Here is a 17,710-nt window from a genome sequence, read left to right on the forward strand (position 1 = left end):
TCAGCCGCAGCCCCACCCCTCCCAATTCTTGTCTTGGTTCAGGAAGGTGAACCGGGTCCTGATTCCCCGTGGCGGGAGCCTGTAGTGGGCGCTCTGCCCCTTCCCCGCCTCTGCCGCTGGCCCCGCCCCTCGCCCAGAACCCCGGGGCGCTGGCCGCGGTGCTGAAACGGCGCCCTCCGCCGACGGAGAAGGAGGCGGGGCTCTCGGGAGCTGTGAGCCCGGAAGGGAGAGGGGCAGGGCGGCGCCAGCAGGCCTGAGACCCTGGCGGGCTTGGGAGGAGGCAGGAGACTGGAGACAGCCTCGGCTGGAGCGGACACAGGCACCTGGCAAAGTTCCCTTGACCAAGCCAAGGCTGTCCTTGTCCTATTAAGCCTCTTCCCCTTGCCTTGGAGGGACCTCACCTCGTGCCCTGACCACAGCCTCCTCCCCAAACCCCGCAAGGCGGTGACCTGCTTCTAGGCCTCCATCCACAAAGCCACGGACTTGCAGCCCACGGGACCCCAGCCCAGGGCCTGCTGCCCTCACCATGGTGAAATTGCTGCCGGCCCAGGAGGCAGCCAAGATCTACCATACCAACTATGTGCGGAACGCGCGGGCCGTGGGCGTGATGTGGGGCACGCTCACCATCTGCTTCTCCGTGCTGGTCATGGCCCTCTTCATCCAGCCCTACTGGATCGGCGACAGCGTCAACACACCGCAAGCAGGCTACTTCGGCCTTTTCTCCTACTGCGTGGGTAACGTGCTGTCCTCCGAGCTCATCTGCAAAGGCGGTCCCCTAGATTTCTCCTCCATCCCCTCTAGAGCCTTCAAGACTGCCATGTTCTTCGTGGCCTTGGGCATGTTCCTCATCATTGGCTCCATCATCTGCTTCAGCCTGTTCTTCATCTGCAACACAGCCACAGTCTACAAGATCTGTGCATGGATGCAGCTGGCTGCCGGTAAGCAGGGATGATGGGAGGGCAGGCAGGGGCCCACCCCGGGGCCACAGCTGCAGCTGCACCTGCCCACCCACTTCCAGGGCTCTGGGCCTTATATTCAGCTGTTCTCCCGTAGCCCAGTCCTACTCAGTGCTCTACAGAAGATTCTGAGGAGTTGAAAATCTTAGAATGGCAGAGGCAGAAAAGACCTAAGAGATGAAACTGTCCAACCCTCTCATCTTACAGATGAGGTCCCAGAGAGGGGAAGTGACTTGCCCAGGAACACACAGTTCCTTGTCCTGACTCTAAGGCCATCACATCAGTTTTTGCAGCTGTGAAAAAGAAAAAAAAAGGAAACTTCCATTGTTGGCCATGTGGGAATAGGACCCAACCTCAGCACAAAGTAGTGACCCCAGTCAAGCACATTCTAGATGCCTTCATCTCCCACCTCTGGGCTTTTGTTCTTCTTTTTTTTTTTTTTATTTAAGATGGGGCTTCACCATGATGGCCAGGCTGGTCTTGAACTCCTGACCTCAGGTGATCCGCCCATCTCAGCCTCCCAAAGTGCTAGGATTACAGGTGTGAGCCACGGTGCTCCGCCCAAGCTTTCGTTCTTTTTAAGAGTGCCCAGAACTCTGTCCTCATTCTCTCCCTCCCACCCCAAACTGCTCTCAGATTCTAAGGTCTCTTGTTGATTTTGGAGTGTTGCTATTAATGCAGGATATGAACTTGCCTATAAAAACTTGCATCTAAAGTCCCCTCTTTCACCGGGGATTGAAAGTCTTTGTTCCTTGATTACGGGATTTTATACTTAAGGCAGCAAATGGAGTGATAATTTGTGAGGTGGAGGAAGCTATCTAAGGTCCTGGGTTTTGTTTTGTTTTTGTTACGTTTTGTTTGTTTTGAGACAGAGTCTCACTCTTTGGCCCAGGCTGGAGTGCAGTGGCATGATCTCAGCTGACTGCAGCCTCAACCCCCTTGGGCTTAGGTGATCCTCTCACATCGACCTCCCAAGTTTTAGCTGGGACTCCAGGTGTGCACCACCATGTCTGGCTAATATTTTTGTGTTTTTTTAGAGATGGGGTTTTGTCATGTTGCTTAGGCAGGTCTCAAACTGCTGGGCTCAAGCGATTTGCCCACCTCAGTCTCCCAAAGTGTTGGGATTTCAGGAGTGATTCACAGCACCTGGCCTAGGGTCCTTTAAAACTATGTGAGGGCTGGGCACAGCAGCTCACACCTGTAATCCCAACACTTTGGGAGAGAGGATCACTTGAGCTCAGGAGTTTGAGACTAGACTGGGCAAGATGGCAACACCCTGTCTCTGAAAATAATAATAATAATAATAAATAAGACAAAACTGTGGGGTAGGCAGTTACTTGTGCCCTGAGGCAAGATCTCCCCTGTCCTTTTTCCTGCTCCTAGCCCAGAAAGGCTTCTTGGTCCTTGTGCCAAGTGGTCTTGCTGTTCTCTGTAGCTCAAGAAGAGGGTTAAGACCTTGAGCTGCATCCTCTGGTACCTTAGTCCCTGCCCACCTCAGGGGCCACACACAAACTCTCCATGCTGGGGAGATGTCCAGGAGTGGCGCTGGGGATTGGAAACTAGGGTAAAACCATCTTGACATCATTGGTCAGAATGAGAAGTGGTGTCATCTTTAAGATGGGGAATGAGACAGGCATCTAAATCCCAGACTACCAAACACATAGAGTCAAGACTGCAGAGGTGGAGGGGACCCAAGAGATCTATATCCATCCCCCCACTATAGATGAGGAATCTGCTGCTGAGAGAAAGTATCAGACTTAGCCAAGGCTATAGCAGATCAGTGGGCAACTGAGGACCTGAAAGAATTAAAGCAGCAGTTCTCAAGAAACTAGATGTATTCCTAAGATGTTTTTATTGAGCCACGTATTTACATAAGTGTAATGATTTGTGAAATACTTTTACATATATTATTTGGAAGGCCCTCAGCACAACCTATTGAGGTGGGTATTTCTCCATTTTACAGAGAAGGTTCTTAGTGGGTAACTTGTCTTTCAGTACGCAAGTCAGAAGGGATACACCTTTGACTCCAAATCTTGCACCCAGGCTACTCAAATGGTTTCAGAGCTCCCAGAAAAGCTGCTTGCCACCTCTCTCTTCTCTGTAGTCTCCCTGCTTGATAAGGGAGAGGTGGGAGCAGGGGTGGGCAGTGGGGAGCAAGGTGGCCATGTCAAGAATGATGGTGGAGGCAGGCACAGTGGCTCATGCCTGTAGTCCTAGCACTTTGGGAGGCCAAGGAGAGGGGATTGCTTGATGCCAGAAGCTCAAGACCAGCCTGGACAATATAGTGAGACCCTATCTCTATTTAAAAATACACACACACACACACACACACACACACACACACACACACACAGTCAATTAAAAATAATAAGACCAGCTGCAGTGGCTCATGTCTGTAATCCCAGCACTTTGGGAGGGTGAGGTGGGCAGATTGCTTGAGCTCAGGAGTTCGAGACCAGCCTCAGCAACATGGCAAAACCCTGTCTCTACAAAAAATACATAATTCAACTGGATTAAAATACATATTGACACCATGTATATATATATATGTGTGTGTGTGTATATATATATATATATATATATATATATATATGAACAAAGGGGAAATGAAGATTTAGTAGTTTTATGCCAAAGAGGAGTGAAATCTATAAAGAACTATATAAATAAGCTCCTCCTAAAACAATAGAAGGAAGCGTGATACATTGAGGCGGGGAAGTGGGACCCTGATCTTTCCATTTACTGTGCATTTGTTTGACAATGATACGCTTGCCAGCTGTTCTTCCTTATCAGGGTTATGGGCTGCTGAAGACACAACCATCTCTCTCATTCTCAGGGCTGTCTGCACAGCCCCCTTCCCCTGAAACATCCCCCAACAGGTGGCATGTGTGAATAGATAGTGCCAGGAGGGGGAGGGGTTACCAGGCCATCTGAGTTAGGCACTATCTGGGTTGCAGAGCTGGAGACACTGATAGCAGAGCTGGCCAGGTGACATCTTATGCAACATTTACGTTGGGGATAGGCAAGAGTGGTGTCACGTTCCATTCTGCTGTGCTGTGGAAGAGGGAATGAGCCGAAGGGAGAGATGCAGAGCGGGTGGGTCCCACATCCAGCAGCTGGGAGATACATCCATTTATTAGCTACCCTTGCCGAGAAGTCTGAGAGCAGGGAAGGGGCAGGGGAGGAGGAGGACTGATGCTTGGGGCAATGTGGGGCTGCAGATTGACAAGATTAATTGGGCTTCTGGGTGCCAGGGGTAGGCTGGGTGTGGTCCCAGCTCCTAGAAACACAGGTAGGCCAAACTGCTTGTCTTCTATGAGTCTTTGTAACCTCATGTCTTAGTCAGTTCTACTTAGTTCTATTTAGTCAGGGCTGCCATAACAAATTGCCATAGACTAGGGGGCTTAAACAACAGAAATTCGTTTCTCACAGTTCTGGAGGCTACAGGTCTGAGATCTGGGTGCCAGTGTGGCATTATCGTGAGAGCTCTGGTGAAGGCCTCTTCTGGGCTGTAGACTACTGACTTCTTGATATCTTCATGTGGTGAAAAGAGGGTAACAGGGCTCTCTGGGGTCCCTTTTATTTCTTTATTTGCATTGATGATGATGATTATTGAGTGAGGGTCTCAAAAATTATTATTTTTACCCAGGCTGGAGTGCAATGGCATGAACATGGCTCACTGCAGCCTCGACCTCCCAGGCTCAAGTAATCCTCCCTTCTCAGCCTCCAAAGTAGCTGGGACTACAGCTGCATGCCACCATGCCCAAATTTTTGTATTTTTTGTAGAGATGGGGTTTCACCATGTTGCTCAGGCTGGTCTGGAACTTCTGAGCTCAGGCAATCCGCCTGCCTCAGCCTCCCAAAGTGCTGGGATTACAGGCATCAGCCACTACACCCGGCCTTATTATTATTATTTTCAATCAACAGAATAATTGTACATATTTATGGACTACAGTGTGATATTCTGATACAAGTATACAAGCAGGGCTTGAAATCTAGGTAGCCTGGTCTGTTGTTTCTCAGCTTTTCCTACTGAGAAAATTAAGGTAATTAGCATATCCATCACCTCAAACATTGATCATTTCTTTGAGTTGGGACGATTTCAAATTTGCTGTTCTGGCTATTGGGAAATATATGATAGAGTGTTGTTGGTTACACTCACCCTACAGTGCTAGAGAACACTAGAGCTTATTTCTCCTGTCTAGCTATACTTTTGTATCCACTGACCAGCCTTCAGCTGTCCCCACTCCCCTCTGGGGTCCCTCCAATCCCATTCATGAGGGCCCCACCCTCATGACCTAATCAATCCCCAAAGGCCCCACCTCCTAACACCATCCCACTGGAGGTTAGGATTTTAACACAGGAATCCTGGGGGGAACAAACAGTCCACTGTACCCCATCTGTAGAACACAGCAGCAGTGGCCAGGCACAGTGGTTCACGCCTGTAATCACAGCACTTTGGGAGGCTGAGACGGGCAGATCACTTGAGGTCAGGAGTTTAAGACCAGCCTGGCCTTGTTGCCGATGAAGGTTATCAGCTGACGTTAAAACAAAAAAAACCAGCCTGGCCAACATGGTGAAGAGAAAGCTTAAGCCACTTGCTCTGAGTCACATAGCTAGGTAGCGGCGAGCTGGGCTTGAAATCGAGGCAGCCTAGTCTACTGTTTCCCCACTTTTCTTATTTATTTTTTATTTATTTATTTATTTTTTTTCTGAGACGGAGTTTTGCTCTTGTTACCCAGGCTGGAGTGCAATGGCGCGATCTCGGCTCACCGCAACCTCCGCCTCCTGGGTTCAGGCAATTCTACTGTCTCAGCCTCCTGAGTAGCTGGGATTACAGGCACGCGCCACCATGCCCAGCTAATTTTTTGTATTTTTAGTAGAGACGGGGTTTCACCGTGTTGACCAGGTTGGTCTCGATCTCTCAACTTTGTGATCCACCCACTTCGGCCTCCCTAAGTGCTGGGATTACAGGCTTGAACCACCGCGCCCAGCCTCCCCACTTTTCTTACTGAGAAAATCGCCCGGAAGAGTGCTTTTGAAGACAGTGATTATTGAACCCAACCATGACCTAGGAACCAGCATTTTACCTTACATTTCTGTGCATAGGTTCTATGCAAAGGAGCCAGCATTAAAAATTCGGGGACGTGTGGCCACTGCACGTGCTGTACTGGGTAAGGGTGAAGAGGAAACTTGTTTGCTCCAGTGGAAGGCTTTTGAAGGAAGCAGCCAGGGAGGCTGGAAAGCCTTCCGGTATTCATCAAATCTAAGATACCTGAGTTGTAGGACACATTTTATTCTATGTACTATAAAAACAAAAACAACTGGAATTCAGTTTGTGACAAAATATTAAAAAACAAAAACAAAAACAAAAACAAAAACAAAAAATACTGATCATCTGACCATGGCCTGACACTTTCGTATTACACGTATTTCAGAGATGTAAGTATGAAAAAGAAATGTGCATCTCAGCACGGATGAGTTCTTCAGTCTGGGATCAGACACTGGAGGGCTTTGAAGCCAGGGTAGGTGGTGCCTGGTTGAGCCCAAGGTGAGGAGAATGGCTGAGGGCCTGGCAGGGCCACCTGGTGCAGTGGCAGAGCCCACCTGGGCTGAGGAGCTCAGCTCTCTGCCTCTGCCCGGACCGCTGGGTCTCAGGGGCCAGTTGCTTTAGCACTCAGATGATCCTCCGTTTTCTCACCTGTGTTTTGTAAGAAGGGTGGTAGAGGCTGCCTCTCCTGCCTCCTGAGCCTGTTAACAGAAGGAGAAAGCAGGTGACAACATAACAGCCGGGCAAGGTGGGAGGTAGTGGGCTGGGCACAACTGGTCTGATGCCATCTGCACCCCTCCCCCGCCCTCAGCCACAGGCCTAATGATTGGCTGCCTGGTCTACCCTGACGGCTGGGACTCAAGTGAGGTGCGGCGCATGTGTGGGGAGCAGACGGGCAAGTACACGCTGGGCCACTGCACCATCCGCTGGGCCTTCATGCTGGCCATCCTCAGCATTGGCGACGCTCTCATCCTCTCCTTCCTGGCCTTCCTGTTGGGCTACCGGCAGGACAAGCTCCTCCCTGATGACTACAAGGCAGATGGAACCGGTAATCCCCCCTCGCCCCAACTCCACAACGGTGTCCCCTGCCTGGAGAACCCGGGGTGTGTGTGGGGTTCATCTTAGCCAATCTTCTGGGGCTTGGCCCCTGGCCAAGGGATGGGGACACCAAGACTAATCGGGCACAGCCCTTGTCCTCCCTGAAGCCAAAGGCCAGTGGAGGGGTGCAAGCTAGCAGGTGACAAGGCAATCTGTGATAGAGGAGTGTCCCCCTCACCCCTCTGCACTCCCAGAGGCTATAGGGGAGAGAGACCCAATCCAGCCTTGGGGGCTAAGTGTGGTCTCCCCTAGAAGGGGGCACTGAGGCTGGGTTGGGAGTTTGCTCCGTGGAGAGAGAAACAACAGGCTGGGGAAGGAGGAGAAAGGCAGAGACCTTGAGGACAACCCAATGAGGGTGAAGAAGTGACAGCTCCTGGACTGCAGATGGTGGGAGCCCAGGATCCCTGGAGGAATGGCAGCCTTGGGGTTCTCGTAATGTCTGTCCTGTTTCAGTTCCCTCCCATCCAAATCCTACCTGTCAGTAATAAAAGTCAGCTGTGGCTGACCCTCCAGGCCCAAGTGGACCCTCCAGGAAGCCCTCCCTGACTGCTTCCCTTTCCCTCCTTCCTAGGGTGCTTTCCACTCCCGTTTCTCATCGGGCTCTTCCTCTGCCAGTCTTGAGGGGCTAACTTTTTTAGAGGATAGACTTCTTCCCCAAGTCAGAGGGCAAGGCCTGTCTTGCACCACTGTGAATCCCCAAATGCCTGGTCTCAGCAGGTGGCCATCACTGGGACCTGTTACAACTCAGGGACCTGTCTGGTCTCTTTTCCCCATAGCTGTTTTCACACTGGCCCTTGGACTAGAAGAAGCAGCCAAACTCTTCTGTCCACTATAACCAAGGACTCTTCCCACATGAGGAACTTGAAGCCCAGAAAGGAGAGTCACTCAGAAGTTCCCAGGACGGGCTGGGCACGGTGGCTCACACCTGTAATCCCAGCACTTTGGGAGGCTGAGGCGGGTGGATCACGAGGTTAAGAGATCGAGACCATACTGGCCAAATGGTGAAACCCTGTCTCTACTAAAAATACAAAACTTAGTCGGGCGTTTGGCACGCGCCTGTAGTCCCAGCTACTTGGGAGGCTGAGGCGGAAGAATCACTTGAACCTGGGAGGCGGAGGTTGCAGTGAGCCAACACCGCGCCACTGTGCTCCAGCCTGGCGACAGAACAAGACTGTCTCAAAAAAAAAAAAAAAAAAAAGAAGTTCCCAGAACAGCAACAAGAGCCCAGAACTCAGGTCCTCTCTGGCCAAGCCTGGGGCCCACTTCTTCATAAGGAAGTGACAGAAAACACTTCATCCTTCTTTGGGGATGGGAGAAGGATAATCACCTGTTATGTGGTTAAAGATGAAAACAAATTACTAGAAAGAGCTGGGCCAAGGAGGAGAGAAGAGGGAGGTTTCTCCCAACACAGTAGGGTAGAGGGAAATGCCTGGGGCTTGGATCCCTTGAGGATTCTGTAAAGGGAAGAAAAAATGAATGAGTAGGGCAGGGGGCAGAGGCTTATGCCTGTAATCTCAGCGCTTTGGGAGGCCGAGGCAGGCAGATAACTTGAGGTCAGGAGTTTGAGATCAGCCTGGCCAACATGGTGCATCCCCATCTCTACCAAAAATACAAAAATTTGCTAGGTGTGGTGGCGCACACCTGTAATCTCAGCTACTCAGGAGACTGAGGTGGGAGAATTGCTTGAACCCGAGAAACGGAGGTAGCAGTGAGCTGAGAGTGTGCCACTGCACTCCAGCCTGAATGACAGAATGAGACCCTGTCTCAAAAAAAAAAAAAAAAAAAAAAAAAAAAAAAAAAAAAAAAAAATTGACCTAGTGTTTACTGAGCCTCTTCCATGTGTAAAAGTGATATAAGGGTCACTGTTATTTAATCCTCACAGCAACTCTGTGAGGAGATGTTGGAGCGAGTCATTTCGGCAGCAGTCTGTATGACCAGGGCTTCTCCAGGGAGGGAGGCTTTTCCAAGGACCACCAGCAAGAGCTGCTGGAGGCATTTTGTCTAGCGCTTGGCCTCGGGGCAGAGCCACCCTGAAATCTGTTCGGCCTCGTGGACAGAGTTGTTTGTTTGTTTTTAGAGGGAGTCTTGCTCTGTCACCCATGTCGGGGTACAGTGGTGCCATCTTGGCTCACTGCAATCTCCACCTCCCGGGTTCCAGTGATCCTCCCGCCTCAATCTCCCTAGTAGCTGATTACAGGTGTTTGCCACCACGCCCAGCTAGTTTTTGTATTTTAGTAGCGACGGGGTTTCACCATGTTGGTCACGCTCTTCTCTAACTCCTGACCTCAAATGATCCTCCTGCCTCAGCCTCCCAAAGTGCTGGGATTACAGGCGTGAGCTACCATGCCTGGCTGGACAGAGTATTTTTATACTACCCATTTGGATTTTTTTTTTTCTTTTTTTCTTTTTTTTTTTTTTTTTGAGACGGGGTTTCCTCTTGTTACCCAGGCTGGAGTGCAATGGCGCGATCTCGGCTCACCGCAACCTCCGCCTCCTGGGTTCAGGCAATTCTCCTGCCTCAGCCTCCTGAGTAGCTGGGATTACAGGCACGCGCCACCATGCCCAGCTAATTTTTTGTATTTTTAGTAGAGACGGGGTTTCACCATGTTGACCAGGTTGGTCTCGATCTCTCGACCTTGTGATCCACCCGCCTCAGCCTCCCAAAGTGCTGGGATTACAGGCTTGAGCCACCGCGCCCGACTGACACCTTCTCTTAAAAAAAAAAAAAAAAAAAAGGATCGTGCTGAGGATCCTATAGCATATATAATACACTAACAATGCCTGCACACTGCAAGTGATTAATAAATTAATTCAGCAGGTCTGATAGTTCTTTCTCCTTTCTTTCCAGTATATTTACCATTTTTTTTTCTTTGAGACAGTCTTGCTTTGTCATCACCCAGGCTGGAGTCCAGTGGTTCGATCTTGGCTCACTGCAACTTCTGTCTCCCAGGTTCAAGTGATTCTCCTGCTCAGCCTCCTCAGCAGCTGGTATTACAGGCACATGCCACCACATCTGGCTAATTTTTAATATTTTTGGTAGAGATGGGGTTTCACCATGTTGCCCAGGCTGATCTCAAACTCCTGGCCTCAAGGGATCCACCCTCCTAAGCCTCCCAAAGTGCCGAAATTACAGACTTTTTTTTTTTTTTTTTTTTTTTTTGAGACGGTATCTCACACTGATGCTCAGGCTGGAGTGCAGTGGTGGGATCTCGGCTCGCTGCAACCTCTGCCGCCCAGGTTCAAGCAATTCTCCTGCCTCAGCCTCCCAAGTAGCTGGGATTACAGGCGCCTGCCACCAGGTCTGGCTAATTTCTGTATTTTTAGTAGAGATGGGGTTTCATCATCTTGGCCAGGCTGGTCTTGTACTTCTGACCTCAGGATCCACCTACCTTGGCCTCCCAAAATGCTGGGATTACAGGTGTAAACCACTGTGCCAAGTGCCGAAATTACAGGCATGAACCACTGCATTGAATCATATTCATTTTTCAAATCACACATCTGCCTAACTGCTAACAGCTACTGTACTCCAGTTGCTGAACAACACCTTTAGGCACTGGAAGTACAGTGGTAAGTGAAGTCTAAATTGGAGCTTATGGTCTGTTAAGGGAGACAATCATGCAGTGCAGAATTACAAGCTGATAAGTTATGTGAACAAAAAGGTGCAAGCTTTCTTGAGAGAGTAAGAGGAATCTGATGTAGTCTGGAGATAGAGTAGTGTGCAGGAAATTATCCTAAAAATGAGGCTTGGTAGTAACATATACTGTTCTCTCCTTCATTACAGAGGAGGTATGAAGCAGAAGGAGCTGAAGGGTCGGTGAGTAATTCTATGGGTGAGTGGTCTGTGTCCCCTCAGAAGGGCTGGGGCTCTCTGCTTCCCTACTGAATCCCCAGGCAGCGGGACACCAGGGGTTGTGCTGCGATTCTGCTTGGGGACAGAGGAACACCACTCCACTGGGGCAGGAGCTACTTGACCTCTGAGACTTTCACTGGGGCGAAAACAGGAAGCCTTTAGTTTTACTTGTGCCTTTTTTTTTTTTTTTTTTTTTTTTTTGAGATGGAGTTTTGCTCTTGTTGCCGAAGCTGGAGTGCAATGGCTCGATCTTGGCTCACTGCAACCTCCGCCACCTGGGTTCTCCCAAGCAATTCTCCTGCCTCAGCCTCCCAAGTAGCTGGGATTACTGGCGCCTGCCACCACACCCAGCTAATTTTTTGTATTTTTAGTAGAAATGGGGTTTCACCATGTTAGCCAGGCTGATCAAACTCCTGACCTCAGGTGATCTGCCTGCCTTGGCCTTCCAAAGTGCTGGGATTACAGGCGTGAGCCACCATGCCCAGCCTTACTTTTGTCTTGAGAGGCAGAAAAGATCAGGGAAAGAAGAAATAATTTAAAACTGGCAAGAGGTTAGTTTCATAAATTCATCTTTTGTGGAACCTGGCACACAAGAGCAGACTCTTTTTAGAAGTCATTATTGTAATTTGGACCCTTATTTTCAGAAATAATTTTTTTTTTTTTTGAGACGGAGTTTCGCTCTTGTTACCCAGGCTGGAGTGCAATGGCGCGATCTCGGCTCACCGCAACCTCCGCCTCCTGGGTTCAGGCAATTCTCCTGCCTCAGCCTCCTGAGTAGCTGGGATTACAGGCACGTGCCACCATGCCCAGCTAATTTTTTGTATTTTTAGTAGAGACGGGGTTTCACCATGTTGACCAGGATGGTCTCGATCTGTTGACCTCGTGATCCACCCACCTCGGCCTCCCAAAGTGCTGGGATTACAGGCTTGAGCCACCGCGCCCGGCAGAAATAATTTTTAAGTGATTTGTAAGAAACATACTAGAAAACTTAATAAAATAGAAAATAGAAGTCAGAGAGAGAAAAACAAATATTCAAAAAAGCTAGGCTAATGGTATTACTGTCTTGAGTATTAAATTTAGCTCTATGCTCCTGGATAGCCAAGGCAAAAAGAAAAACAGTAAGTTAACCACTTTTTTAAAAAAATCACTTTTTTTCCTTTTTTCATTATTTATTTATTTATTTAAAGACAGGGTTTCACCATGTTGGTCAGGCTGGTCTTGAATTCCCGACATCAGGTGACCACCTTGGCCTCCAAAGTGCTTGGATTACAGGCGTGAGCCATCGCGCCCAGCCGTTAACCACTTTTAATGTCTGGTTCAAAAAGAAGCATAACATATTAATGTATCTTTTTAAGTGTCCTCACATTTGTTAAATGTGATTTAACAAGAACATTCAGGAATGTATTAAAAAAAGAAAAACCCAGCCGGGCGCGGTGGCTCAAGCCTGTAATCCTAGCACTTTGGGAGGCCGAAGCGGGTGGATCACGAGGTCAAGAGATCGAGACCATCCTGGTCAACATGGTGAAACCCCGTCTCTACTAAAAATACAAAAAATTAGCTGGGCATGGTGGCGCGTGCCTGTAGTCCCAGCTACTCAGGAGGCTGAGGCAGGAGAATTGCCTGAACCCAGGAGGCGGAGGTTGCGGTGAGCCGAGATCGCGCCATTGCACTCCAGCCTGGGTAACAAGAGCGAAACTCCGTCTCAAAAAAAAAAAAAAAAAGAAAAAAGAAAAACCCCACAACAGTGTCGCCTCCCTAACAGCTGCTTTGAGGACCTAGAGCTGACCCGGCGCATTGTGTGGGGAGGAGGGTTATCTCCATTTAAGCTGTTTTTATTTTTGCAAAGTACCTTCCAATCCTTGACCACATATATTTTAAAAATAATCATAAATAAAATTGTGACCTCCACCTCCCACACTTTAATTAGAGCATGATTCTCAAACTTCAGTGTGTAGACAGTCATCTGGGGATCTTGTTAAAATGCAGATTCTGCTGGGTTTAGTGGCTCACGCCTGTAATCCCAGCACTTTGGGAGACTGAGGTAGGCAGATCTCCTGAGGTCAGGAGTTGGAGACCAGCCTGGCCGACGCTGGGAAATCCCGTCTCTACCAAAAATACAAAAATTATCTGAGTGTGGTGATGCTCACCTGTAATCTCAGCTACTCAGGAGGCTGAGGCAGGAGAATCGCTTGAACCCAGGAGGCGGAGGTTGCAGTGAGCCGAGAGCACATCGCTGCACTCCAGCTTGGGCAACAGGAGTGAAATACCATTGTTGAAAAATGCTGAGTGTATGATTGCTGAGAAATGCTGAATGTATGATAAAATATATTGTTTGCTAGGAATAATGATGGCAAGGAAAACCTAGCTGCCCCCCTGCCCCCAGCAAAGTAGAAAACTACTTGGGGCATTCTAAAGTGGCAGGACAACATATAAATATCATACACTGGTTAAGACAATTCTTTATGTGTGGGACATCTGACCCTGCCCCCGTGGCTGCCTCGTGGAGAATACTTTTTAGTTTGTCTGTGATCAGCGGGAAGCAGGCAAAAGCTGCCTACTTGGTATATTTTTGTGTTTTGAGAAAATGCCAAACATCTGTTTGTTAATAATAATCACCTGTTCAGAGAGAATAAATACGTGGGTCAGAGGCTGCTCAAGGCCCTCAGCCCAGAATGCTGTCAGCCCCTGAGGCTCTCAGCTTAAAAGGCTGTTGGGCCCCCCGATAGACCCACTTCGCTCTTCTGTCTGGGTGTCTGCTTCTCAATTCCTTCAGCGCCGCCTGGGTCGGGGTCTCTGTGGCAGAGCTGGTTCTCACTACTCCGTCTCAAAAAAAAATAAAGCAGATTCTGATTTAGTTGGTCAGGTGGTCCGGGGCCACAGACCCTGCATTTCTTTTTTTTTTTTTGAGACGGAGTTTCGCTCTTGTTACCCAGGCTGGAGTGCAATGGCACAATCTCGGCTCACTGCAACCTCCGCCTCCTGGGTTCAGGCAATTCTCCTGCCTCAGCCTCCTGAGTAGCTAGGATTACAGGCACGCGCCACCATGCCCAGCTAATTTTTTGCATTTTTAGTAGAGACGGGGTTTCACCATGTTGACCAGGATGGTCTTGATCTCTTGACCTCGTGATCCGCCCGCCTCGGCCTCCCAAAGTGCTGGGATTACAGGCGTGAGCCACCGCGCCCGGCCAGACCCTGCATTTCTAACTAGCTCCTAGCTGACAGCCTGCTCAAACAGAAATCACACTTTGAATAGAAAAGCATTAGAGCATAACCTTTTAAAAAAATGTTTTTGCAATGTTTATTATTAAAGTTTTTCAAAGCCAGAAACGCCACAGCACTGGCGTACCACAATTTTTTTTTTTTTGAGGCAGGATCTTGCTCTGTCTCCCAGGCTGAAGTGCAGTGGCATAATCACGGCTCATTGAAGCCTCAATCTCCTGGTGCTCAAGCCAGCCTTCCACCTTAGCTTCCTAAATAGCTGGGACTACAGGTACATACCTCCTGCCCAACTATAATAATCTTCTTTTGTTTTGTTTGATGTAGAAACAATGTTTTGTCTTGTCTAGGCTGGTCTCCAACTCTTGGGCTCAAGCCATGCTCCTGCCTTAGCCTCCCAAAGTGTTGAGATTACAGGTATGAGCCACCATGCCTGGCCTGGTGTACCATTTTTAAAACCAGATTTCGGTTATTAGACATTTAGTTTTGCTATCATAGATAATAAAACTTTTTGCTTCTGTTGATAAATTCCCAAGTGGAATTAGTGCATCAAAAGGCGACTACATGGGGCCGGGCACGGTGGCTCAAGCCTGTAATCCCAGCACTTTGGGAGGCCGAGGCGGGCGGATCACGAGATCGAGACCATCCTGGTCAACATGGTGAAACCCTGTCTCTACTAAAAATACAAAACATTAGCTGGGCATGGTGGCACGTGCCTGTAATCCCAGCTACTCAGGAGGCTGAAGCAGGAGAATTGCCTGAACCCAGGAAGCGGAGGTTGCGGTGAGCCGAGATCGCGCCATTGCACTCCAGCAGCCTGGGTAATAAGAGCGAAACTCCGTCTCAAAAAAAAAAAAAAAAAAAAAAAAAAAAGGCAACTACACCTCTATGTTTGTCTTTGTCTTTTTTTTAATATTACATTTTAGAAGGCCTAAGTTTTTACTTGAATGACAGTCAGTACTATCTTACACATGATGAGGAAATTAACATGTCTAGGTAGAACTGAAGTCAAAATTTAAGCATACATAGGGAAGGGTTGTTGTTTTTTTTTTTTGAGACAACATCTCCATGTCGCCCAGGCTGGAGTGCAATGGCTCAATCTCGGCTCACTGCAACCTCTTGTCCACCAGGTTCAAGGGATTCTCCTGCCTCAGCCTCCCGAGTAGCTGGGATTACAGGTGAGCACCGCCACACCTGGCTAATTTTTGTATTTTTAGTAGAGACGGGATTTCACCATGTTGCCCAGGCTGGCCTCGAACTCCTGACCTCAAATGATCCACCCGGCCAGGCTTCCCAAAGTGCTGGGATTACAGGCGTGAGCCACCATGCCCAGCCTATATTGATTTTTAAAATGACTTAATTTTAAACTCTTGCTATCTTTTGTTCTTTTGTTTTTCTTATACCACAGGTCATCATCTACTTCTCAGACAATGGAAAACTAGGTAATTGAATTCTTCAGAGTTAAGAACTTGTTCTTCCAAGTTTCCTTGTTCCTGGATGCTCTAGGCCTGAAGGCTGAAGCCTTTTGTTGTAACACTAAAACCGGACAGTCTCCTGAGACAAGACCTCCTACTGTACTCTTTCAGGTGAAGCAGAACTGCAATGACCCACATCAAAGCTATTCAGAGGCTGAGCAGTGTAAGCAGCGCTCACCCGCTGGGGACCCAAGTCCTCTTTTTAGCTCCACGCCGCACCTTCTTGAGGCCTCTCCTCTGTAAAGCGAGAGGGTAAATGGGTCCCTCTCTAGGGGCCTTCCCTCCAGGTCTGTGTCTGATGGCTTTTACGCACACACAGAAACACACACACACACAACCAACCAGCTCTAAGAGGGGTACTGAAGAGATGATTGGATATGTGCTGGGTCATTTTGGGGTGAGGTGTAGGGGTTTTTTGGCTTCTCCGTTCTCACATTTTGTTTTCTTATTCCTGCTCGGAAGGCGGTAAGGAATGGAGAGGTCATCAGAACCTGAATCCTTTAACATCCACTGGGAAGTGGTGCAGGCAGCTGATGTACTTGTCAACAGTCCAATTTTGCCATTTGGAGGGCAATGCTTGTTTTTGTTCTAAAATGGGCAAGAACTAGATCTAAATTAAGGACAACAGGCAGAGATTATTGTAAAAAGTGAACTTGGAAGGATATAAAATCAAAGTGAACATCTACATATTAGAAACTCTCCTACCTTTATAAGAAATGGTGCAGCCTGTAAACATAACTAGATACTAAAGTAAACTTGCTTGCCAGGCATGGTGGCTCACGCCTGTAATCCCAGCACTTTGGGAGGCTGAGGCAGGTGGATCACCTGAGGTCAGGAGTTTGAGACCAGCCTGACCAATAAGGTGAAACCCCGTCTTAAAACAAACAAAAAACTTGCTTAATTCCTTGGTTGAAAAAATTTTTTTGAGTCAGTCTTGCTCTGTTGCCCAGGCTGGAGTGCGGTGGCATGATCTCCACTCACTGCAACCTCTGCCTCCCAGGTTCAAGCAGTTCTCCTGCCTCAGCCTCTTGAGTAACTGGGATTACAGGTGTGCACCACCATGCCTGGCTAATTTTTTTTTTTTTTTTTTTTTAAGACGGAGTTTCGCTCTCGTTACCCAGGCTGGAGTGCAATGGCGCAATCTCTGCTCACCGCAACCTCCGCCTCCTGGGTTCAGCCAATTCTCCTGCCTCAGCCTCCTGAGTAGCTTGGATTACAGGCATGTGCCACCATGCCCAGCTACTTTTTTGTATTTTTAGTAGAGACGGGGTTTCACCATGTTAACCAGGATGGTCTCGATCTCTTGACCTTGTGATCCACCCGCCTCGGCCTCCCAAAGTGCTGGGATTACAGGCTTGAGCCACTGCGCCCGGCCATGCCTGGCTAATTTTTAAATTTTTGGTAGAGGTGGGGTTTCACCACGTTGGCCAGGCTGGTCTCGAACTCCTGACTTCAAATGATCCGCCGGCCTTGGCCTCCCAAAGTGCTAGGATTACACAGGAGACACGGTGCCCGGCCTGAAATTTCTAAACACTTAACATGTTATCTCAAATTTCCTGGCCTTTTAACTGGGATATTTCTCTTGTATCACAAGGACTTAGTGTGGATTTTTGCAAGGACTTAAATGCATATTACGCATGTAGTTTTAAAATTCCAACTTTAAAAATTTTTTTAGAGATGGGGTTTCACCATGTTGGTCAGGCTGGTCTCAAACTCCTCACCTCAGATGATCCACTTGCCTCAGCCTCCCAAAGTGCTGGGATTACAGGCATCAGCCACTGCACCCAGCCAAAGCTCCACAACTTTTATTGGAGTCTACCTGCCCAATCCTCCAACTTCAATGTCTTTAGCAATGTAAAAACAAACTTCCTTTTCAGTTGGTCTCTGGTTTATAGTCACCTTTTTTTGAGAGGGAGTCTCACTCTGTTGTCCAGGCTGGAGTGAAATGGTGCGATCTCGGCTCACTGCAGCCTCCTCCTCCCAGACTCAAGCAATTCTCCTGCCTCAGCCTCCCAAGTAGTTGGGATTACAGGCATGCACCACCATACCTGGCTACTTTTTGTATTTT

The 17,710-nt window shown here is 48.6% G+C and overlaps 1 protein-coding gene across 2 annotated transcripts; it reads left to right on the forward strand.

Annotated features, from left to right (window-relative positions):
* The first annotated feature begins 160 nt into the window (after window positions 1-160).
* On the forward strand, window positions 161-16,708 carry LHFPL5 (LHFPL tetraspan subfamily member 5). 2 transcript variants are annotated; one of them, XM_010334075.2, is made up of 4 exons: window positions 161-938; window positions 6,815-7,051; window positions 10,883-10,915; window positions 15,576-16,708. In XM_010334075.2, exons 1-3 carry the CDS (start codon window positions 527-529, stop codon window positions 10,891-10,893), a joined length of 660 nt encoding a protein of 219 aa, XP_010332377.1. In that variant the 5' UTR covers window positions 161-526; the 3' UTR covers window positions 10,894-10,915; window positions 15,576-16,708. The 2 variants fall into 2 exon arrangements, with proteins under 2 accessions (XP_010332377.1, XP_074254064.1); XM_074397963.1 differs by having other exon boundaries at window positions 15,298-15,583.
* The last annotated feature ends 1,002 nt before the right edge of the window (window positions 16,709-17,710 follow it).

This window comes from Saimiri boliviensis, chromosome 4 (assembly GCF_048565385.1).
Source record: "Saimiri boliviensis isolate mSaiBol1 chromosome 4, mSaiBol1.pri, whole genome shotgun sequence".
Classification (NCBI taxonomy): domain Eukaryota; kingdom Metazoa; phylum Chordata; class Mammalia; order Primates; family Cebidae; genus Saimiri; species Saimiri boliviensis.

Coding starts and splice junctions, on each gene's coding strand:
- LHFPL5 (XM_010334075.2), top strand. CDS start 527: ATGGTGAAATTGCTGCCGGCCCAGGAGGCAGCCAAGATCTACCATACC. Junction 939..6,814: donor ATGGATGCAGCTGGCTGCCG/GTAAGCAGGGAT, acceptor CCCCGCCCTCAG/CCACAGGCCTAATGATTGGC.